The 25,520-nt window shown below is 40.6% G+C and overlaps 1 protein-coding gene across 2 annotated transcripts; it reads left to right on the top strand.

Moving 5' to 3' along the window:
* Window positions 1–1,380: 1,380 nt before the first annotated feature.
* Window positions 1,381–24,251, top strand: LOC119744725. 2 transcript variants are annotated; one of them, XM_038220803.1, is made up of 12 exons: window positions 1,381–1,760; window positions 15,310–15,457; window positions 15,913–16,049; window positions 16,697–16,832; window positions 17,668–17,763; window positions 18,299–18,429; window positions 19,201–19,307; window positions 19,544–19,700; window positions 21,534–21,638; window positions 21,792–21,950; window positions 22,165–22,260; window positions 22,943–24,251. In XM_038220803.1, exons 1-12 carry the CDS (start codon window positions 1,503–1,505, stop codon window positions 23,012–23,014), a joined length of 1,602 nt encoding a protein of 533 aa, XP_038076731.1. In that variant the 5' UTR covers window positions 1,381–1,502; the 3' UTR covers window positions 23,015–24,251. The 2 variants fall into 2 exon arrangements, with proteins under 2 accessions (XP_038076731.1, XP_038076732.1); XM_038220804.1 differs by lacking the exon at window positions 1,381–1,760 and adding an exon at window positions 8,622–9,128.
* The last annotated feature ends 1,269 nt before the right edge of the window (window positions 24,252–25,520 follow it).

Raw genomic sequence — 25,520 nt, 5'->3', positions numbered from 1 at the left:
TCTTGTGAATGGCGGAAAACATACGTGTGAGAGTACAAGTCATATCCGGTTCGAGCGTTCCTAATTTCTCCATGATGGTCATATGCGCGCAAACACCACCGATTACAAGGGGTTCCCCAATACCGATGTTCCATGTTTTATAGCTCCGTGATGTTCCCCACTACCGATGTTCCCCGAAATCCTTAGGCTTATGGTTAGGGTTAGGGTTAGGGCTAGGGTTATAGGGTTGGGATTTCAGGAAATATCGGTATTGGGTAACATCGGTATTGGGGAACATAAGCATGCATGCACTCATTACAAGCGCTCATTGGCTTAACACTCAAGTTGCGTTAACTGACGTCACACTAAAGAACCGGATAAGCAGGGTCGTAAATCCTGGGGGAGGGGATGGGGTATATATCCCCCACCTTTAGACCAGGGGATTGGCTATTGAATCACCCCCCCCCCCCACACACACACACACACACTTTTTCGTGATGTTGACAAACATCTATATCCTGAAGAGCGCCCCTAGTGTAATCCAGCCCAAAGTCCCCCCCCCCCCACACTTTTCGAATTTCTACGACCGGGCAATTTTTGGATTTTGGTCATCCCCCATCCCACCCACTCGTCGACACAGATTTATGCCACTGCGGGTAAGGTAAAAGAGGTCAGATTTTTAACTGCTGAAAGCAGCTTAAGTGTCTCTCCGTTGGTTAGTAACAAACTTCTGCACTGCTTTTTTGGCAATCAATCACCTTGTCTCATAGGTCCTCACAACAACACGTGCTTCAGGTCTCCAGGCTGACCAGCTATAAATTTATTGCAGTCATTACAAAAAAAGGTAAGTGTTCTTTCAGCAAGACGTACGAAAACAATTCACATAGGGCTAGTGTGTGAATTGATTTCGCTTTGCTGAAAGAACACTTACTTTTTTGTGATCCGTGGACAGGTCTTTAAAACGTTGTTTGTGTTTAAAATCCCCTAACTAAGTTCAGTAGTACAGATGAGTGATTTGAATGATTATTGTACTAAAAGAAAGCTTATTTGGGCTTTTATATCCGATATTTGGCAAAACTTCTTCGAAAATTGGTCCTGCCTAGTGCTGAAACTGATTTTCCATTTTTCATTTGGATTTCGGGTGTTTGTTTTTTTACTCACCCTGAATAAGAATAATGTCGCCCATAAACCACCACTGCGGTATTGTACGTGGTCCAAAATATCAAAAGAGAACGTGTGACTGGCAGCTATAGCGGTAAGCAACCCGTGGCAGCATCATGTGCTAGTGCCTTTGACCTTTGTTCCCGGTCAGCCAGTACTGTATGCATGATGGCCCAGATCGACTGCTATTCATATGAGAGGCAGTGTTGGTACACGTTACCATCATTCAAGCCAGCGGGACGCTTCAGGCATCTCGTGTTGCATACGTACTCAGTGTGCGTGTTAGGTACTTGAATATAAGCTGTACTGTAAAAAAGCAAATTTACTTAATTACTTCCTACAAGCGACTTCAAACACTGTCAATGTCAAGTTCAAAGTACAGGCCAGAAATGGCAGAACGACCGGATGGTGAGACTGGCGATGGTGCCGGAGGGTACAGTGGGGCTTCCACGAGCGAGATGCGTCCAGTCACGGTCTCTCCTGCTTCTTCCTCGGCCGACGACTCACTGATTCTCACGGCTGAACAGAAGGAGGAACTCGGAGGATATGACTTCCCCTACGATGGTATCGTGTTGGAGGGCGGAGGGAACAAGGGCCTATCAGCAACGGGGGCGATTCGGGTATGAGTTTTATTTATGCGTACGTTTGTGATCACATTTTATAAGTTTCCCAGTAGACGAGTCATTGCAACCATTTAAACAAAATATGGGCCAATTTACTGGACGTACTGCCACCGTATCATGATCTGGAGTGACAAGTAGCTCGTTACTAGACAAGACAGACACACCAGAGGAAAGACTGCTATTTAATAGCGAGTTTCTTCTTTTTTCTAACACAAAGTAACAGTGCAAAGTGATCTCAAAAGTGCTTTTTTTCCCGTTCGCTCTTCAATGTCAAAACTGATACTTGAAACGCGGTAAACAAAAGTGCGAAACAGTGTGGTATTCGACGTCATGAACATGAACAACATTTTCTTTTTTATTTGAAATGTTTTTCGGTGTTTTAACTTTTATTCCCAGCATATGTATTGCATCCATCGAACGTCTCTCATTACCACGTGGTGTACAAAAGGTCAAGAGTAGAGTATAGGCCCTACGCTCTCATTTCCAAGAAGTGTTATTGTGAGCGGGTGTGCTTTCAGCTTTCAGCATGTACCCGCAATGCAATGAAATGCGGGTGCAATTTTTCACAGTCAGGGGTGTCGATACCAATTATCAGATGGTAGATTGAAGGGGACAAGTTACAGACCTCCAACAGTTATAGAAAGGGACAGCAGCCATTGGAGGCAATTTCTAAAAATGTACAATGTGCATGTATTTATTTCAGTGTTTGGGTGCGTGTGCCTTCTTAATTCTCCATGGGAGGATGGACTTATACTTGTATCCACAATGTTGAATATACCATTCAACAACGGTATACTACGGTACACCATGGAGGAAGGAACAGATACACCGAATCGCAGAGCCGAAGCAGCGGACTTGTATTTAAAGCCACTTGACATTCCCTTTGGTTATCGTTGAAAATGTATGGATCAATACTAAGTACTGTGCTAAATCAACAAAATGCATTGTTCTTAAGCCTATACTTGGTATGAGGCATTCGCATGAGATGATGGCTCAGGCTCACATTAACTTTATTCCTCCATAAGTTCGAATATTATGTTTCAACCGTCGTTGATAGTGTCTCGAGTTAATGCGATTCCAAATTGAAACTGATATTTTCAAATTTCAAAGAAATTTTACTTTTTTTGTTTCTATTAAACAGGAGACTTGAGTCGAGTAGGATTACAGCCAGGAAAATCGGACAAATTAGACCCCCCCCCCTCCCTCTATACACTTCTTTTTAAACCTTCCTCGCTCATCATGTTTTGTGGAGGCATTTGCGCGGCCATCTCGTGGTTGATGAATAAACTCATGATCCCCAGCTACATTGGGAGTCCAATATTATGCGATTTTATTTAAAAGAATGCAAGAGGGCTTTGCTCTTTTTAAAAAAAATACAAGTTCCCCCGGTTACTTTAACATTAGTACAATGTACAATGTATATGCTTCCGGCGCCTGGAACTCCGAGAACACAATGTCACCAACACAAAAGAGGTGGGGTCCCTCCGTCGCGTATATCTTGTTTGAAATGCATGGCCTATTAAGTTGCAGAGTAAAAGGGCACCGGGAATAGCTATATTTACGATTGATTTATGGAACATGTCCCTTCATTGTGTACTGGGCTTTAGTGGCACGCACTGTGGGCAGCTTTTCGAGGATCATTGTACTCGGGCATTTCTTAACAACAGGAATTCTGGTGATCCTGCTTTACAGAGGTTGGTCACTAGGCGCCATATTGGCAAAGGCAGCGCATGCACATAATTCCGTGTGGTTCTTTGACAAAATGCCCCTGTGTTTTGCTCGGACCAAGAAAAACATTTAACACAACCTTTTTCTTTGATTTCATTTTCCGACTTCATGATCCGTCGTAGTTTCGACAATTGAAAGCGCTTGCACATGTGGAGGTTGGCGTTATAATTGAAAGCCTAAGAAAACTTTAACAAATATGAGACTTGTTTGCCTTGAATCCTCTATTCCCTCTTTTCACAATCCGCTATTGGGCATGCACAGCCTCGATCTGGCAAATTTACACAATAAAAATAGCCGGTTCAGTGATCTGAACCCCGACACGGGAATCACTGAGCCAGCTATTTTTATTGTGTAAAGTTGCCAGATCGAGGCTGTGCATGCCCATGGCGGAAGTGTGGAAAGAGCGAATTCTTTGGTACAATGTCTTGCGGCGCCATCTGATGTTGATAGCTTTAGCTGTAGTTCGAGGGCTTTATTCACTACGTATTGCGAGAAATCCACGCTGCGCTGGATTCGCGTAGGCCTACACTAGTGCTATTAGGTAACACATGGGGATACAGGATGTTTTGTGCGCCGGCTTCATGGTTTGCATACAGTAGTGAATTGGGAGAAACATAGATATGGGATGTTTGTGTAGAGCTTGGTTTGCATACTAGTGCTATTTGGAGAAACACAGTGTCGTTACGTGGCGCGAATGAAAATAATTCAGGCACAATAATACGCATGATTCCTTTCTCTATGCTCCATTCAATCAGCACAAACAAAAATTAGTGAAATAAAAAAAATCTTTTCCGAACTACCGATCGAGTACCGACCCATTTGTGAAAGGCATTTGTAGGCGTAATCGGAGGCAGAAGTTATTTTCTTCTTGGCCTTATTAATCTAAACTTACATTAAAATCCATACATTTTCAGTTCAGGTTTAAATGTTTGACTTGTTTGTGAAATGTTGATTCTGTTTTTAATAATTTTTTTTGTTTCGGTATAAATCTTCTAGCCTGTGAGTTTTAGTTAATGTGTGTGGCCACATTTGCGGTAGTCGCTTCCATTAATAACTTGTATGTATTTACACGTGTTCTACTATTAGGTACTATATACACATATCAGTTCACCCAATCGGACAACATTTCCTCTCCACAAACACACGAAGCATGCTTCAGTGTTCGTACACGAACCCACTCTCTAGTTTTTAATACTTTTTATCTGTAAGTCTAGTTGTTTCCTGTGACGAAGACCCAGTTTTCAGTTACCTAAGTTAACAATCTGAAATAGCAAGCTTTGGCTAGCCCGGACGGAAAGTCAGTCTTGTTTTGTGTAACATTACTGTAGTCATGTTACATCACTGATCGGTCGCTGCTATAGCGAGGTTGCAATGTGACTGACAAAATTGCGTGTTGACCGAGCGATGTTTTGGAAACGCAATTTTGGTTCAACAAGGAAAATCATCTCAGGGCTTTCCATTTCAATTCGATACAATTCATTTCAATTCAAAAAGAAGACAAGGAGTATTCCATACTCCTTGTGAAAAATACATCGATAATTTAAAAAAAAAATAGTACATACATCAACTTTACAGTACACTTTAACCGAAAGCATTGACTCATAGCAGACAAAACAAGAAATACACCACTCTAGTTAAGAGGATGAAAACGGAACATACATGCACATGTGCACACTTCACTGCTGGTCGGCTGCACTGAATGTGGCTTGACCGTGGGCTTGCTCTACGAATAAACAAACAGGGACACACACTAACAAGAGAGAAGGGGACAATCTAAACTAAAACTGGAGTTGTTAAGGGGAATCTAATACATGACAATTTACAACTGAAACCTGGCTCTGCAACACATGCACAATAATTATGGCTGCCGAGATATGGCCATTCTCAAAAGACAGATGATCTGGAAATACGTAAATAAGTTACAGATCATAGTTTCCTCCATTCATCCTATTAAAAAAACAACAGAATTTACGAAAAAAAGGCGTTTAAGTTTGGAAAACGTTGGCTGAGTGTTAACCCTTTCTCCATCTTGAAATCATGTGATTTCACCGAGTGCAAGCTAGAGTACGGCCTCTGAGCTACAGTATACTCAATATATCGCGGGTCATGCTCTTGCCATTCGTCTCGCCAAGATTAGACGAAATGAAAACAAACATGCACATCTAGCGTAAGGAGGCCTAAAAACGACGGTGCCGGATTTGAAGGGTCGTAAATGAAAGTCGTTTTTACCCTTCACCACTTCATTTTTTTCTCGATTCTACTTGAAGAAAACCAGGATAAAATTCCAACATAAGTGCTTTCTCGGAATGGTTTAAATTTGCTTAGAAACTATTCCACCGATTCGCAGAAGGTGAAAGGGCAACCCGTAAAGGAGGGCCGCCGCGTGACTTTTTAACTTCAGGCTCTTGTATTCAAGCATGGTGTCGTACATCAACGTCAAAAACACTAAACATGTCAATTTACAAGACTGATATAAGATGCGAACACATTACTTGGTATTGCGGTCACGTATGTGAATATTATCGGATCGACAGCTTGCTGTTCTCCCACAGGGTCTAGTGTCACCTTTATTTGTTTACAAAAGTTTTTATCCATTTCAAGGTTTTTCTTGTTCTACCCCCTTTTGTTTTCCTCATTATACAACTCAAAGGACTGCAGAATTTAGTCAAAGAAGAGGAAATTTCCGCCCTCAACAATCGTCACAGATGATGGTACAAACTCAGTGAACCGAAAGGATCGCACGAGAAAAAAAAACTACTTGAAAGTCTTTATTATGGCTGGTCAGTCAGATTTGTGGCACATAATAGAGCCCCTACGTCACTTGTGTCAAGGATTTCTGGAATACTACTCCCTTTGTGATCCCCGTCACGCCCTTCTTGGACAGTTGCAAGGCAATATAGATGCCCAAGGGCATATCTCTATTCGGTAAAGAGGTGATCGGGTTTTTTTGTCGCCGTAGCCCCCAAAAGGCTGTTTGTTCCGCAAAGAAGTTCATTCGCCGGTTATTTGTCGAACAGGTAGTGACCCAAAACAACAAACAATAGGACTCAATACTGTGGGGGTAGCAGTGGCGCACCAAGGATTTGTTAAAAGTTGAATTTTTTCAAAACAAATTGGGGGTTTTTTTTTAGGGGCGGCCTATTTTGACGTTGGTGGCGCCACTTACACCCCTATTATACTACTCGGAAACAGGCCACATTCGTATCACCAAGGCCAAATCGTGGGACTAAACAAATATACCAAAAAAGAAAAAAAATGACAACATCTGGGGGAGGGGGGGGGGCTCAAGCCCCCCGAGGGCCCCCCCCCTTGGGTGCGCGCAGCCACTAGGGGTGGGGGTCTGAATCAGGTACATGCATGTCCAAAATCAAATGCCAAATTCAGACATTTTGATTAAACCAAAGGAATCCAAGCCAAAGCGATTGGAGCCGAAAGCCCACCCCTTCCCATCCCACCACACCCCACCTCTCACAACCAAACCAAACCCAACCCAACCCACCCGACCAAACCCACACAAAACAAACCTCGTCAAACCATGGTCAAATCAAACCAAACATGATAAAGTAAAATGAAATCTTCAAGGTAATAGACACCATTTGCAAATATTCACAAATGAAACTGTGAAACAAATCGTAAAATATTGTAAAGTACTTGATTGTGAAGTCACTAGTATGCTGTCACTTTCGAGAAAAGAGGAATTGCCATCATTTCCTCGCGATGGTTAGGAAATTGTTTCCTGTAGACGATGGAGCCTTTTTCTGTAGCAGACAACGCCCACGGTGATGTCGATGAAATTATATAAGAAATAATGCAGCGGTTTACTTTTTTGTAAATGATCATTTAAAATTGAATGATGGGCAATGTCTTACACTATACCATTTTTGAAAAGATTTCATCACTATTAACCGTTATGTGAGTTTAAAAAATAATATCTGGTTACGACGGAAACTTCAAAATCGTAAATTTTTGGTGAATATTTTTAATGTCACTTTCTTCCAAGATTGCGTGGGAACTAGTCTTGCTAGCAGTTGAGAGCATGGAACTATTTCGTTCAGTAACGATTATCTCGGTACCTACGCCTCACCGTTACGCACCAAAAATGGAATCTAATATACTGGTGCAAATGTGAAATTGAAGGGGGAGTGTGTGGCCTAGTGGTTACAATTCGTGACTCATGATCAGAGGGTCCGGGGTTCGAATCCAGCCGCTGGCCATATATTGTGTCCTTGGGCAAGGCACTTCACCCCCACTTGCCCCTCTCCACCCAGGAGTATAAATGGATACCGGCATTAGCTGGTGAGTAATCCTGCGATGGACTGGCATCCCATTCAGGGGGAGTAGAAATATGCTAGACACCACTTGACACTAGAGGGCGCTGTTCATGGCACAGATGTACATCTTATACATAATTACGCCCCTTCACCTGATAATGTACTTTATATCCCTTTTCAGTATTATGGAATACATTTTGGTTGTTGAAAAGTTCGCAAAAATACCATAATATCCGCATTTTATTGTTTCTCACCACGGAAAGGTGGGGGGGGGGGGTGATACAATACACTATCCCTCCCCTCAAAAAGTGTGGGGAGGTATATAACCCCAATCCACCCCCCCCCCCCCCCCCCCCGGATTTACGCCCCTGCAACCAAGTCATGTTGAAATATACCGGAAACATGTGTTTTTTTCTATATTCTTTCGCTTCACAGAAACGTACTTTCTATTTGGCAGAAAGATGGGAAATTAAAAAAAGGAAATTCCCAACTGACCTTTTTCGAGGTCACTTTGGCCCATTTTCAATAACAACTTGCCCATTCCAGGGAATTTGTAAGCTCGAAGTGTTAATACGGTAACAGGAAAAACCTATGTGACTTAAATAAAATTAATATACATTTATAAGTGAATCAGTTGAGAAAAGTTATGACCATCTCTTGTATGGAGTTTTTGGGTATGGCGAAAAGTAAATGACTTTTCAGCTCAACAAATCTGAGTCACCACCACTTATCGTACGCTTTCCGGAAAGGTGCTTAATACGCGTGTATACTTTCATTTAGCAGAAAGAGGCAAAGTGAGGGAAATTCCCAGCTACACGTGATTTTTGTTGCTCAACTCTCGGGACAATACACAGTAAATACATACATGGTTTACATCACTCTCTTCGTAAAAAAACCCCGAATGAATGAATCGGACTCAGGCCACCGTTCGCAGCTGTTCCGATCATTGAAGCTCTTCCAATGATTTCTGGAATGTTACTCAAGGTGCAGGATTTCATATGAAAGACATCGCGACAGCAGCCAGGATATTCAGCGGCTTGGCGGGTCAACATACATGTACATGTACATGTAACTGGTTCAACCCGGATTGATCGTCCGCAATTGTGGTTGGACAACTCCAGAATTTTCGTTTGTCAGTGCTATTTCGTGTACGTGTGCGGCCAACACTTGTAAGTCAAGGTTCACACACATAAACTACACAATCATGTTCAGCTACGGAGCAAAGAAGTACGCTGTTGTTGCACCACCGTCGGGGATTCTCACGGCGGGGCAGAAAGAGGAATTTGCCGGGTATGACCTCCGCTTCGACAACATCGTGTTCGAGGGCGGAGGCAACAAGGGATTGGCGGCAACGGGGGCCATTCGGGTCAGTATAGGCTTATTATATAGTGTGCTAGGTGGTATAATAGCCCCATAAACGTGGCCAATTTACTGGACTGCCTCGATCCTAGCCCCATAAATGTGGCAAATTTACTGGACTACCTCCGTAAACATAGGCCACACATCCACCATGTACAAAAACATGTCGAACTTTGTCAAATTTTGATTTTCACATTTAGGCTTAATTTGTAGGGTTTTTTGCTTAAGAAGCATTCTCACCCTCTTTATAGGCCAATCAGAAAGTGCTGCCTTTTTCAGATGTCTATTTGGCCATATTATGGGGCTATAGGTGGTATATATATTTTTGTACAATACATGTTTTATTTCTCCATGAATACACTAAGCGCGGTTAGAACTTCACTATTTTGTCACCAAATGTAACCTCATTAATGGTAAGTCTTTGCAATTTATTATTTTTTTTGGGGGGGGGGGAATGAATTTTGAGACTGAGGAACATTTCTGTATCTGTTAGCTTCTGTACAACAAACGCCTGTGGCTATCGCGTATGTGGCCGCATGGTGTACATGTATGTATGAGGATAACTGCCAGAAACACCCGGGCGAACCCCTTCTCTTAGTAACTCTGTTTGCTGGGTTCTTTTACGTGCATTTATACAACACACGGGACCTACAGCTTTACGTCCCATCCGAAGGACGAAGCAATAATGCCCTTGCTCAAGGGCACAAGACTGTCCGGGCTCGAACCCAGGCCCGACTGTTGCCTCTGAAACACCAGAGAATGAGTCCGGTGTTCTTACCCGCTAGGCCATCTCTCACCCCACCCAATTTCAAATTGGGTTAACAATGATTTTGAATAGGCCTTCTGTAATGAAACATTTTCCCGACTTTTATACATGGCAATAACTTGTGCGGAGCAACTACTTTATGGCGATATCTTAAATTGTCGTTAATAATGGAAAAAATGTTGCAACCCGACGCCCCATTTTTGCTTCATATATCATCTCCATGAAGGTTATTCGTTGCAAAAATGATAATAAGGCATGAATCTGGGACTGACAAATGTTTCCATTTTTGTTTGGAAATACTTGGAAAATGTTCTTGACTCTCCATAGACTTTGTAATATTGTACCCAATCGCAGAAGTGGTGTCAGGTTGAAACATTTTTTTCCTAAGCTTATGCACACTGCGCAGACATTTGAAAGGCTTTTTTTGTGTCCGTTTATTTGCAATGAAACTTATCTTCTCTTAAATTAAGGTAGGAATAATTGGAGGCGAAACAATATTAGCTTGCCTTGCCTCGAGCTCTTAGGGATTGCTTCGCAGGTTATTGAACATCCTGTTTCGCTTCCGCGTAATTCCGGATATTTCGTTTGTGTGTCGATTCCGCTGTGGCAGTCGTACACGGATTAGTTTCTTTCGGTTTGTCTGCTAACCTTTTTTTTTTTAGAGGTTGCGTCATACTCAGCTTGAGACATATTCTCAACTGGAATTTCTCCCATGCATGAGATTCTTTTTCTTTGTCTTTTCCAGTTAGTACATTTTCTACGTGTGTTTTATTGGTTTCTTTTTTGGCAATGTTCCAGTGGGTCGGAGTCTTGTCAAGAATCAAGCCCTTTCGGACAGAATGTTGCAACCTGACGTCACTTCAGCGGTTGTGTACAAAGTCTATGAAGAGTCAGGCATTTTTGTATAAGTATTTCCTAACAAAATTGAAAATGTCTCTCAGTCCCAGATTCATGTCATATCGTCATTGTTGCAATGACTGCATGACCTTCATTGAGATGATACATGAAGAAAAAAGTGGCGTCAGGTTGCAACATGCTTTCCGCTATGTCAGTGTCGATGTCAGGCATTTCACAATTACAGACATTAAAGATCTCTACGTTTGAATTTTCCGTTTATAACGATCTCGGGATGTTTGTAAATTTAATTCCAAAAGAATAATGTTTTTACCAGCTAGCAATTAGGAGCCGATAAAAACACGAGCTCAAGTTCAATGTGAAAGCCCCTCTACATTTTCCAAAATGCCCAAGCAAATATTTTTTTTAACTTGCTGAAAGTAAAGTAAACGTATCATCAAGCATCTGGTGAAACAGCTTGTATATATAGTTTCTCATAAACTTTATTTACCTTTCTTTAATAATATGTCTTTAATATTTCTTTCATAATATAATAATATTGCGCTATATAAGACTCCATTATTATCATTATTATATAGTGTCAATTTGAAGAAAGGATGGGATTTGTTTTCTCTTAAAATTACAAGAAATATGAAGTACGCTGTACCTTTAAAGGAAATATACATCATTTGCTTTTGCTGTAATTTTCAGAAATGGATGGAATTGGGGGTTGGAAATATATAGCAAATATAGTTACACTGACTTTTTTAAGGTTTTGGGTTCGAAAATGCTATAAAAACCAAGAAAAACAATCATTTTCCTGTAGTCTGGTTCCCTGACTCCATATAAGAAGAAACAGAGCAGTTTACATACAATGGAATTATAAGGTCAGGGAACTAGTCTAGCTGGCTTGTACCCGTTCATAGGTGTGTAATCGATTGCAAACAAGTGCAATGGTCAATTGGGGCCAGTATTTGAAAAAAAGCCAGTGTTTTCCAACGCTGGTCGGCCGACCAGCGTTGGAAATTGATACAAAAAAACACTTTTCTTGAAAATGACAGTATACCAGGTGCCATGATTTTACAGGATGCTTTACACTGTCATTCACTAACAGTCCAGCAAGGTATTTCAAAATGATTTGGTAGTTTTATTTTTTGATGTTTGCAAATGTTGTATTTTCCCTTTAAACACACACCCATTATGCTGAGCTCTATGGTCATAATCAACGGCTCATCGACTTCAGTCTGATATGTGCACTACATGTACTAGTCGATTGGCACCGGCACAGTCAGCGTCAATAAAGTCGTTACGTTTCTCAAGGTCAGAGGGCACCGAATCGTTTACACCAGCCGTGAACCCTAGCCGAACTTCCACCTCCACACCATCAATCGCGAGTCTCTACGTTGATATCTTCCTCCGATATTCTGCAAATCTTTAAGACATTCGCATTGCAATCTGGTCATGGATGACAAAGTACTTCATTTAACCTGAGACAATTTATGCACACATTTATGGCTCACTAAATTAGAAGACCGAATTTGATCGGTTGTGAGAGCACTTGCATAGTTATGTTCTCGATTCTCTTTCGTAATTTTGCAGACGGAATATGAGTTTACTGCGGGAGAGTATGCGATCAAGGGCTGATGTAGGAGTTTCTCGGGTTGGGATACCATCCCAATGTTGAGAATGTACATAATTATTCAAAAATCCTGACTACATTTCCTGAAATAACTTCGTACAATCATATTATAAATCTCGTTCATTGCCTCTGCCGAGAGTGCTCCCCCCCCCCCCCGATTCCGGGCTCAGTTCAACCATGGAGCTATCAGGCTAACAAGTCGACCACCCCCTTTAAAAAATCTTTGATCCGACACTATTTTTACCGGGTTTTTATACATATCCACTGAAATTAACTACTTAAAGTGATCTTTAATTCGACAAATTCGATTCTTTTTCCTTGTAGTTTATACCCCCCCCCCCCAAAAAAAGTCCCCTTTTTTGGACGCCTGTAACCATTTAAAAAAAAACACCACACACAAAGGCTTTCATGGGCATGACATGTGAGCAGACTAGCTCCCCGCACACTACCCGTGCTGATTGTTGGGCGGGAACCAGCCTACGTACCCCGCGAGAACGGAATGAATTTAGTCCGGCCCGCAAGCATTTCGAAATTTTGTGTGTAAATTAATAATTCAATAACTGTAAACTTGGGCCGATAATTATTGTGTTGCTATAATAAAAAAAATACAGCAAATCGGATGGGAACCCGACTCGAAAATAGCACGGGGAATGCAACATTCAATGTAACCCCAAAGAAAACATGAAGGCAACTGGCTAACAGCGATTACAAAAATGCAACAAGGTTCAAGTTGAATCAGATAACAATGGAATGTGCTAGCGTGGAGTGGTATGTATGTGTGTGTGTCATGGAATTAAACACGGTCGCGCTGCACTGTCGTAGTCAAGTTCTGTCACAATGTTGAATGTCGAACTTCATCAATATTGACTTGGCCTTTACCCAGACAATAATTGTGTGTACCGGAAATTCCCGCAGTTGCGTGGTCTTTTCCGGCTTTCCATGTACCGAGATTAGATAATAGCGACAAGGATATCGTTATCGTGCCGGGATTTCCCTTCTCAACGTTATATACTGACCGGGTACTTATGGAGTTGAGACTGAAAAAATCCTAAACTCAAATATTTCTCTCAAGTCGGATCCTCAATACACCTTTGTTAAAATACGACAAAATACGAACGTGTATAAATCTGAAGTCGATACTTTTCGGAATGCTCTTTTTTTTTACGCGTTTAATGAAACAGCGCAAAGTTATAAGTTCATCTCGAAAATCGATTGTTCACAGAAAAGATCAATTAAAACATCGTGGAACACCAATAAAATTAGTTATTTTTGTAAACTTCGGGAAAAGCAGTGCATAGAAATCCAGTTCCCAGAAACTCCATTGGCCTTTTGTTGGGTTAAGTATGTCGGACACAATAGAAGGCCGCTATTTGAAGTGGTTAAATTTGTGCTAACACAAAACCAGTTTGCCTAGTCTATAGCAATCCCTATTGTGTCTGCCACACTGCATACAAGCTATACTGGCACACGTGCTATGGGGGGGGGGGGGGGGGGGGGGGTTGAGCTTCTTAGGAACTCTGGACTTTTTCTCGGGATAAGGTCGGTACGAACTGATACAATTTGTGGGGCTAACGGTCCGACCAAGTGACGTCGATACATTGTATTGAAAATGGAATTATTTTTCAGTATCCGTTGAAATTTAATAATTTTCCACGTTTCAACACCCCAAGTCTTCGACACAGATTTACGCCACTGTTCTTTTGTCATTAATAGACCAATATTATGTTGCAGCCATTTGATATTGTTCCCATTCAAATCAATGTAACCAAAGCGAGGCTGGAGGCAAGAATAGTCTGGTTCCAAGTTTTTGCACAAAATTATTATCATTCAGTACTGTTATTGGATGCAGGGAACATGACTAAAATGGTGGCAGCATGCATTCTATAGCGAGATTTCACAGAACGTTCTCACTGTCGTGTATATGTCATTGTTCCTCTGTGATTCGCAAGATTAGACGATCTGTATCGTCATACAAAAAATCTGTCCGCAATGAGGGCGTTCTGTGCAAGCTCTCTAAATTTCAAAGGCCGCTTAAATCACAGTTTGTGCTCGGTTATGTGAGAATTAGGCAAATGATTCATCCCCTGTGACAGTTTAATTAGTTGCAAATAAAGTTAATGCATGCAATGGAAAACTTTTAGCCTACTCTAGACGGATTGACCGCTGTTTTGAACAATAGCTGCATGGCACATTGTTCATTGAAAGGGGCATTCGTGAATGTATGCAGTGATCATTAGATTATTGGTTTTCGTTATGAAAATAGGTTGAACACCCTAAGGAGATGTGCAAAAGTTGGAGGATTCAGGACTGTTAGGGATAGCTATAAGCGAATAAATGTGTGCTTAGTCTGGATGGGTGATGATAATTACCCGAACCAAAGGCGAGGGCAATTATCAGCATCCATACTCCAACTGGTCTTGAATAGTGTTTAATACCGGCCAAGCACATTTTTATTCCAGGTCAATACCTTTTCGGTCAAAAAATCAAAAAAGGTTCGGTCCAAAAGTCAACACAAGTCAAAAATTATAAATTTCCAACGATTTTGTTCAACACTTGTACTTTATGTGTTTCGAAACACCCCCTCTAGTTATATTATTGAATTTCCCTGTCGCAAATAGTGGTAAATAACTCCTGATTAGCGCGCGAGTGGCGCAGAATGCAGCTGTGCATGTGTAATGTGAATTTAGGACGATGAAATACTGAAGCACTGGTAGTATTGCGCATGCCCACGTGATGATTGTGCACGTTCAACCAATAAAGCGATGAAAGGCACGGGATTTCATATAGGAGTCCAGATTTCATGTGACACTGGAAAAGTATTTAAAAACCAGCCGGCCGGTCTTTATCATCCCTTTAAAACAGGCCACGTGACGGGCTCTTGACCAATAAGAACATGGGTATTGTCTTGTGTATTTATAAATAATTGTTATCTCATCTTGTAAATCACAGGTCCTTGAGGAACTTGGCTACTGGGGAAACATCAAACGTTTTGCTGGGGCCAGTGCCGGTTCAATGGTTGCTGCACTGGTGGCTGTTGGATATAACTCGTATGATATCGAGACATTCCTGAGAGGTGATATCACGAAAGTCTTCCTTGGTGAGTAGGCCAAACCGTATTATTACATTATCGTGGGAAGAGCGGGATGGGGAGGGGACCGGAGTGGGGGCGCCGGGGGGGGCGAGGAGGAGGGGGATGGAGATGGCCGTGTGCTTAACTCAGGAACCAATCAAAAACGGGTGCAATATTTTCGTGCAGGTGTACGTGAGACAATCCTGTGCAGAATCAGCATTCGAATAAGGAAAAATTAAACAATATGCGTGCGTTTCTTTCTTAAATTAATGAATTCGCTTGTCCCTTGCCCTTGTACCATGTGACCAGGCCTGAACTGTATTTATGACAAGTGACGTACCAGCAATGCTTTGCGACACCTGTCTTCACAGGACCTTTTAAAACAGATATGTGCATGGTCCCCGACGTCTTTTGATAATGGTGGCACGGTGGGTACGACCAAATGGTACTGGTAATAACGATGGTTTGTGGTTTGATTCCAGATGCCAGATTTGGCAAACTCAGCCTCCTACCTAACATGCTGAGGAGGTACGGTTGGCATCCGGGCAAGAAGATCTTCCACTGGTTCGGTGAGCGAGTCAAAGAGAAGACGGGCAATGCGGACCTCACATTTGAGCAGGTGAGTGCAACAGTGCATCACAGGGGAAAATATAAATATATTTACATTGGTTGGCAGGATGGGACCCTTTCGTTTTCTGGTGGGGTCTCACACTGGGCTTTTGGTCATATATTAAAGAATAATACCATATTACTAGTCTCCTTTTATTCTTCTGCACTCGAGACCTGTTCCATCTTCTGATGGAACAGGTCTCGAGCGCAGGGACACTTGCAAATGGGACCGTTTACCCGAAATTTCATAATGACACCACTGGTTGACAAAGGTTTGAACAGTTATGGTCACTACGAGGGCGCCTCAGTCGATAAATTGCAATGATCCAAATCTGTGGATCGAATAATCTGAACTTTGTTTTATAGATATGAAGATCTCTTTTTTTTCCCAACGTCTTCCGAATTGTCATTTATATTTGCCTCTTCAATACGGAAAACACTACCGGTATGCTCCCTTGCAAATGCTCTTAATTAGGAGGACAGAGAATATTTAGATTGATGAATTCTGCCCATTCAAAGAATGATGATGTAGAGGTTTAAAAAAGGAGACTTAGTGAGTACATTTTGTTGTGTGTACAATGTGAATAATAAAAGTGTACCACGATGAGTTGTGAACGGACTTTGAGGTAACATAACTCTTTTGTTTTACCTTACCAGCTGTACCAGGAAAAAAAGAGGGAGCTTTGCATTACCGTGACCAACATGAACACCATGGACTGCATGTATTGCCATGTCAAAACCACTCCCAATATGCCCATCAGACAAGCAGTTCGAATGTCCGGCTGTATTCCAGGTATAGACAAAGCAGGCCTTTGTTGTCTTTACTTAATCTGCCCACTTTTCTTCTTCAATGTCAACACCCTTATAGTTGGTATCTAGTATAGGTCTACGTGTTTTTTATTAAAAAGTTCGATTTTTCTTTTCGAACCAAACTTAGAGGAATATAATGTCCTGCAACAATAAATTTGCCGGTTTAACTTTTCAGGCCTTTAACCTATACAGTTTAAAAAAGTGGCGCTTCAGTTCATAAATTGCGCACACTATTCAAAACGAATTAGGAGCGTATTCGAAAGTTGAAATTAATTAATTGATTACTTGTCGTGGGCGGGTTTTTTTCGTGCAATGCCTCATTGGATAGTTCATAACTAATATAATGCTAGAAAATTATCAATTCAATTTGAAAAACTATTTTCAAGGTGCCACACCCCCAAAACACGCATGCACCAACTTTAAAGTTGTTTTGACCCGATTCCTTCAACAAAGAATAAATCATCATTGTGGATTGATTTTTACGGAAGCATATAGAGTATACAAGCAATAAATATGTTCTAAATTGGTCCGTGGAATCTCGCCACGGCGACTCCTTGTCTGACCACGACGAGTTGCAGGTTCGTCGTGGTTCGAGAGCAACTATAGCCGGCCTCGGCGAGAAGCCGTTTTTTAATTCTTGTGGACCTTCTGTGTTTTGAACGCAAGAAGGCTAAGAAAGAATTTCTTTATTTTTTTTTTTTTATTTCTCGAGAACTATTTTTTATGTCCGATTTTCATTAATCGTGACATTGGGGCATCGATCTAAAGAAAACGATTGGAATGTTCAAAATGACAGTTTTACCTTTTTCTCTTTACAGGTGTATTTTGCCCAGTGGAGGTAAAAAATGGGAAGACAAAGGACTACTACGTAGATGGAGGACCACTCTGCAACTATCCAATACATTGCTACGACGGTATTGCTCGCTTCCTGAATTTGTAGCGAGTCGTCCGTACCTTAAACGTTAACAAGACGCTCAAACCCAACGTGCCATTCTTGCCCATAATTTATATTATCGCATTGACTGTATAGTCGTATATTTATTGAAGTCATTGATTAAAATGGTCCCGACATTCACCGGTGCAATAAATGCCAGGGTTTATTTTCTTTTAATACCGAATTAGCCTGAGTTTGGCCCAAGGCATGTTACACTAATAAGTTGGCTTGTATTATTGTCGGAAAGGTTATACATTGTATAAGAATTTCATTATCAGTGGTGGGATAAGACGACTGGTAGTAAAGTAAACAGTTTGCACGAAACATTTTGTGTTTTCGCCAGGGTTGGGGAAAATAATTCATGAATGAGCCTGACTGCTGCACTATAGTCAGAAAAGTGAGACCTCGGCATGAACGTCGATTACTTGTTTCGGCCACGACTGGCAAAATACTTGTTTAAAAAAATAACATCTTTTGTACAATTTTCAAGTGTAACTTGTGTTTTTTGGTTTCAGGCTGGTATTTGTCTATGAAACCAGACGATTCCCTTCTACAACGCCTACAGCCATTCGAGCAACTTTCTAAACTCTGGGACCCCAAGGAACGCTTCTCTCCAAAGAACGAGAAAACGATAGGGATTTTACTTGTGAGTAACTGACCATGCCGACATGTTGAGAGTAAATATTTGTGTCATTAAGTAATCCACCGCCTTAATTGGTTTTTACATTTTTGCCTTTTCAAATCCTAGTTCATATGTCTTACTGGTGCTCTATACGTTTTACGTAATGTTCATATCTCCAACAAGCCTTCTTTTTGTTGGACCTACTTCGATCTCCAATGTGCATTGAGTGTACAGGGCGAGTCAAAAAAAGGATACCCAAATTGCATGACCAATTTTTGAATGAGTTATGCCTGTAGCACTTAGTACAAGAATCATTCAAATCACTCATGTACTTCTCAAGTTACGGAATTTTGAACACAAACACCGTTTCAAAGTTCTGTCCACGGATCACAGAAAAGTAAGTGTTGTTTCAGCAAAACGAAAACAATTCTCATAGGGATGCATGTAAATTGTTTTCGTTTTGCTGAAAGAACACTGACCTTTTTTTGTGATCTGGACAGAAGTTTAAAACGGTGTTTGTGTTAAAAATTCCGTAACTTCAAAAGTACATGAGTGATTTGAATGATTCTTGTGCTAAAAGAAAACTCCTTGTTTGGGCTTGCATATCCTAGATTTTGAAAGTGCTACAGGCATATTTTCATTCAAAAATTGGTCCTGCCATTTGGGTTTCGGGTTTTTTTATACTCACCCTGTACAGGAAGCTTTGAAGTATACATATGCATGTACCTTCTTTAAAAGTATTGGGTCCCGTTGTATGACCAATCATTACTTCCATGTTTGTTTGATCTCATTCAGTATGCTGGTGATGAGAGGGAGGTTATGAAGGAGGAACTGGTGCAACGTTTTGAGAAGTATATCGACAAGTCTGAAACGCAGGACCTCCCACCCACCAAACTGGCAAAGTAATAGTCCCTTTTCATTTGTAGTCAGGTTTCCTAGATCCAAGTTTGGGCGAGATTGTGACCGACTGGTCCAAAGCACAAAACTTGGCAGATAGATTCTCAAGAAATGTAGATGGGCGCATATCATGCGCCCCTCGGATGTTAAAAAGGCCATATCCTACATCAAACCAGTCAACAAAAGTCGTTTATTAAAGTTTAATAAAATTACAAAGTAACAAAATCAATATGGTATACAGAAAGCGGAGAGATGCCATGCAGAAACTCGAGGACAAGAGGGTCAAGCATAAAAAGCTGATGACGTCGTTTTCCAAGTTTCTCAAGGTACTTCAAGAAAGCGACATCGACCAGAGCGGGACTATCAGTGTGCAGGAATTCGAGAAGGCTGTGAACAAGGTATGGCCTCAACACACAAAACTCGAATTCAAGTCGACCATACAATTTTATTGTTGTGTAAATCGCTTGGAGCGACCTTTACCGGATCCGGGTGGGTATTGTTAGCTGGAGTAGAATACTGGGAAACGTTTTAGTATTCTCATGTTATCCATACATTATAAAAGGGTATAACTGATTCGCTATTGTTGCTCTAATCCGGGTGGATAATGTCCCGTGGAGTGCCGTGGCCTCGTGGTATCAGGAGCATTGAATTCGTGGTCTGTGGGTAATTCTGTCGGTTGTGGTTTCAAGCCCAGCCTGGGGTTATACGGTGCGTGTGCCCTTGGCCTTAAGCAAGGAACATATTAATGTGTCATTGCTGAAATCTCTCAAACCAAGAGTAAATGGGTAGTTGTGAGGGCAGAAATGGTTGTTAATTTAGCATTAGGCTTATTTGCCCTTCACCGACGTATAAACACTGTACGGACTCCATCTTGTGAATGGTTATTATGGTTGATGAGCTGTAGTCGGCGCCGAAGGGGCAGCATATTGAGCTGTATACTCCCCAGGAAGCTGAGATTGTATTTGGAATGTTTCATTGACCCAATGGGCAGAGTAATAATGATGTAGCACCTTGAGCACCAATACTGGTGGATACGTGCGCTTTTATAAATACGCATTATATTATTAATATTTTTGTTGTTCGTTAGACCACACCCCTTCCCCTTTGTCCATTTTGTGTGACTTCATCCACCTTGACACTTCATCTATTAGATTTGAAAAGCCACTAAATATGAACTTGTAATTTCATGAATTTTGTCGCATAAGGGCCTTTTAAGCGGCATACTATTTTCAAGGCACAGACAACTCCCAAGATGATTTACTTTGTTCTACCTTCATTATTTTCGATATTGAATGACTGTAAAATCCGTTTCAATTATGACTTACTTTAGGCAGTTCGAACTTCAGCGATCACGCGTGCACGTCGCAGATATGAAATACTGAGAACCAGTTGAAAAAGGTCAAATCTTGGTCGATCTTCTGTTTGTTGTGCATAAAAGCTAGACGATGTTAGTGGTCCCATATAGACACACCTCCATCAACCAAAGAAATATTATGTGACATTCACCCCATAAAACCTTAGACAGATTTATTATCACAAGTTATGGTTTGGTTTCACTTTACATGAACCAAGAGGGGACATATAAAACAAAAGTGTAGAAAAAGTCGATCGTGTAAATCAATCAGATAGCTTTTCTGTGGATGTAATTTAATACTTTTATTGCGCGGATGTTGACGATTAACGGGAAACTAGTGCTGCTATAAAGTATGGGCACAAAATGTATCTTCATAGTGAGGTTCATGTAGAGTTCACCGTCGAAGGGCGTGTTCTCCAAATGACCCCGAAAAGCAAACTTAAACATGATCGTCAAGGGCCCAAACTAGTTTTTAACTGTGTGGGCATACCCTGGGTAAAGAAATGTAATAAAGAAAGATGCAAGGAAAGAAAGAAAACTCACGGCAGTTGCATTTGGAGATTTGTGTACAAGGTCTTCCCCCACTCCCACAACCCCTAAACCGAATTTATTTATTAAACCCTCCTGCTGTTTAAAAGGTCACAAATGGTCAAAATTTCCTTTCACTTCCCCTGGTTTACTTTAAAAAAAAAAAAAAAAAAAAAAAAAAAAAAAAAAACCCCAATGGGTCACTTGACCAATATTGACCCAAGAAACAGCCTCGCTCAGAATGGTTTTAATGGCATGCCGGGCGATTAGTCGAACATTGATTTCTATGAAAGGTTCTAAACGAGAAGGTTTTTTTCCATTTTTTAAAAATAATTCTCTTCTTTCACAGCCAAACTCGGAGTTTACAACCGAAGACAAGAAGCAGCTATTTGGAGATGACTTCAGTGACGCCAAGGCACTGTTCAAACGGCTGGACACCAACGGCAATGGCGAAGTACGAATATGAACCCTTTTCAAATTTCATTGATTACGCCGTCAAAAATAAAACCCGCTTTCTGAGGAAACTATTTCAGAAAATTGTAATTGCATCAGTTTTTAAATAAAATCAACCGATGAACTTATTTTTGGTTGTTTTTTTTTTTCGAAGATAAACTTCCGGGAACTGATGGCCTTCGCCGATAGTCAGGGCTTGGAGATGATGGAAGATTTCCGTGGCTACAGCCGGCAGGAAATAACAGATCTACGGAGCTACTTCGGTATCATTATGGACAGCTTGCTGCTCAATATGAAGAGAATCTTCGTACAGGTAAACGCTTCTCTATACACGGAATTCGATCTACAATTGGAAATCTTTTAAAACCGAAATTAAACTCAACCGAAATTAAACTATGAACACCAAACTCAAATTCCCTTTTTTGTGTCATTTTGGTATTTCCCTCCTTGAAAAAAGGTACAAATTACCTGTGTCTTTGACAATAAGCTAGTCATCTAAAGCTGTACGACCTTTTTTGGCTGTATAGGGCTCAGATGTGCATCGTACGATCGGCATTAATACCGGTTACCTGGATACTCTGGACTTCAAGATGGAGGAAAAAGACCAAACGTATATGGTTCAGGTAAATTTATGAACTTTTTTTTTCGAGATGCCTTAGAAAAGAATTGTGTTTATTTTGTCAGTTAATTAATGGGGGAAAAACACTTTTTCATTTGTGTTGAATCATTTCTGGATGTCAATTGACTGGTGGAGTCAAGCTGATTCTTTCGACCTTCTGATTTAACCACTGTCTTCTTACAAAAGTTATTCACATTCGAGTACGATTCACGCACAAAAGCCAGAAGTATCCTTTTCCTTACTAAGACGATGTACGGAGGGCACTGAAAGTACATCAATTACTGTCATTCTATCGGATCGTTTAATGTGTTGGTGCGGTCGTTATAATGGTATCGTGCCATACAGAACCTAACTTAGCTTATCAGATTTTGGGTGGGGTGCAAAATGGGATTTTTTTTTCCAGAAAAGGTGGCTCCATTTTTCCCCCCGTTAATTGGTTAGAAAAGAAGGTATTACTTCTACTGTCAGTTTTTGAGGTGCTGGAGATTTCATTTCCTTTACAAACCCCCCCCCCCCCCCCCCAAATATATAGATAAATAAATTTAATTTAATTCAGCAAAATATTGCCGGGGGAAGTTTCCCCCCCCCCCCCCAGCTGGCAATGCCACTGGTTATGACGCACTGTTGTTTTTTTTTGGCTCAGAAGTTTTCATTTTCGTGTTTTTTCCCATTTGTTCCCTTCACAGCAAGGCAAGCTTGGCTGCATAGCTTTTCTCCGTGAACTCATTGCCAAGGAAAAGATGGTCCGCAAGACATGAACTGCACGGTAGAAAATCACGGTGGATTTTGCATTCGAGATATTGAAACGCTCGTGTACCTGTTTGGCTTAGTTTTCGGAGCTATCTCACAAGCGTGGACGATGACACTGTCGTTGAGATCATGAAACACATGACGAAGTTGATCGAGTATTCCTCAACATTGACGACGAAAGTGCACCTATATCAAGACCAAAGAAAGAAATTTTTTGGGGGGTGGTGGGGGAGAAGTGTGGTGATGGGATACATGAACATGTACACACACTCTTGTTTTTCTCTCGAGGACAATGCTTTGTGTTTCCTTTTGTCCCTGTAATATAACACTCTCTCATAGACTAAGCAAACAAACTTACTGCCGGCAGAGGACTATTTCCAACAAATTTAGACCCAACTCCCTAGGACTAAACGGATTTGTTGTTGTCCCTTTGTGTGTCGGTCCTCGCGGGTTATGTAGAACACGTACACACGTGTAAGGACATTTGTTGACATGTTGGCATTTAATAAAACTGACACCTACACCTTGGCACACGATCCTGAATCCTGATCCTCTTCAATCATGCCCATCCCCAACCTACCTTCAGCCTCCCTTCCCGCCTTTGACAGCGAGCCACTGCGGCTTCGCCGTTCTAGTTCGACAGTCAAATGCAAATATTTTTTTAAGCACTTTAGTACTAACCGAATTGGTGTTGCTGCTATTTTTACCATTTAAAATGGAATTTTTTTATATATCGTTTTGTACGCGCTTTGAGAAAAAAGAGTGAGTTGAAATAATGTAAAAGAATCTTATTCAGGGAATGTATTTGAATTTATCTTATTGAATAGATTAAATGTATCAGTTTTATTTATGTGTTTTAATAACATCACTTGACGCGCATTGCTTTTTTTTAATTGTGGAATTGCCCAGTTTTGCAAATGTCCTCTTCCAGGTGCCCTTAATTTGTAAACACTCGGCATTTACCTTAAAAACAGTTTTTTTCCAGTTACTTTGGAAGATTTTTGAAATCGAAAGTCTTAAAGTGAGTGCCAAGTGAACGTTACATGTGTGTGTCCGTAATCTGGGCAGAACATGGGATGGAAGGTTTTTATTAACATTTTGTTTATATTTAAACTTAAAGTTGGTTGTATTGTTCTATTTACATGTACTTGTCATTGATGAGTTATTTTTCTAGTCCTCTGTTTTTAGTCTTAATAAATTTTAGCCAAAACGAACAAAAATACAACACGATGATGAACCGGTGAATGTTGTTCTCTGTTTTAATTTCAAGTAATAGTATTTGTAAATGACAAAGTTCCAGCTACAAATATCCCCCCAAAATAAGAAATCAACCAGAAAAAAGAAATTAGTTACAACAAATTGGGTCTTTTAAAAGAGTGAATATTTCCCATTTTCACAATTGTTAACAAAAAGAAAATACATGTACTGTAAAACAAATTAAAAGTTGGACTTCTATATGCCTATCCTGAGCTCAGCTCATTTTAATTGTAATTAAAATAAACGAAGTGGCCATATTGGCAACTGAATAAAACAAATTACACATGTACAAAAACAATTGTACATTATGTAATTGAGTCAGTACTGTATACATGAAAGCACAGTATTTGATATCTCATAAACTCTTAATATCTGACACAAGAATGTTGAAGATTTTATCAAATATTGTCATGTGGCATTTTAATACCAGCATTCATAAAATTCTCAATCTTATAAAAATAGCAAATTTAAACAACTTTAGAAGTTTTTTTTTATCTCATTTATCTTTTTTATGGGTATTAAACCAATTGCTTGAATCTTTTAGATCAAAATGTATGATAAAAACCTATTCTAAGGAGGCAGTAGTAAACAAGACATGATTTTACGGACTAGAAAATAGAAGACATGATGTATTCTACATTGTGGTTTTTCTTTAATGTAACTGTCGTCTAGCCATCTAGCCCTCTACTTTATAGGCACAGAAGTAGTATTTCAGGTTGTTTGGTATCAGCACCAAAGTTTCAATGTTTAGAAATACCCCAAGGTAAACAGAAATTTCATTTCTCGAAAAATTATTACCTAGTTCATTTGAGACCTTAATAAGGGAATAAATGTGTGCTCGAGAGGTTTTTATCACTCCGTTTAAGACCGCTTAGAGTCTGGTTGCTGATAATTACCCGAGCTGGAGGCGAGGGTAATTATCAGCACCCAGACTCTGAGCGGTCTTAAACGGAGTGATTAATACCGACCGAGCACATATTTATTCCCATTCATAAATACCTTTTCGGTTAAAAAATATCATATAATTCGTTCAAAAAATCCCGATTTTGTTCAACAAGCTCACTTCATGCTTTTTGAAGCATCCCTCTGGCAAAATAATGGAGTGTTCAGCTGGCGAGTAAGATGTAAACAACCCTTTTATGGCGATTGACGCGCGCGTGGCATGTTCTGCGCGATGTCGCGCAGAACGCACCTGGGGTGTTGTGTTTGGAATTTTGAACTATAAAATAATGACTCGCTGGTAGTGTTGCGCATGCC

Source organism: Patiria miniata, unplaced genomic scaffold (assembly GCF_015706575.1).
Source record: "Patiria miniata isolate m_02_andy unplaced genomic scaffold, ASM1570657v1 HiC_scaffold_7, whole genome shotgun sequence".
Lineage (NCBI taxonomy): Eukaryota > Metazoa > Echinodermata > Asteroidea > Valvatida > Asterinidae > Patiria > Patiria miniata.
The sequence above is the reverse complement of the archived record's forward strand: the minus strand, read 5'-3'. Positions and strand labels throughout refer to the sequence as shown.

Excerpts from the sequence above, each read along its gene's own strand:
- LOC119744725 (XM_038220803.1), top strand. The coding sequence starts at position 1,503 with ATGTCAAGTTCAAAGTACAGGCCAGAAATGGCAGAACGACCGGATGGT. Across the intron at positions 1,761-15,309 it reads CAGCAACGGGGGCGATTCGG|GTCCTTGAGGAACTTGGCTA; the intron begins GTATGAGTTTTA and ends TGTAAATCACAG. Across the intron at positions 16,050-16,696 it reads CGGACCTCACATTTGAGCAG|CTGTACCAGGAAAAAAAGAG; the intron begins GTGAGTGCAACA and ends TTACCTTACCAG.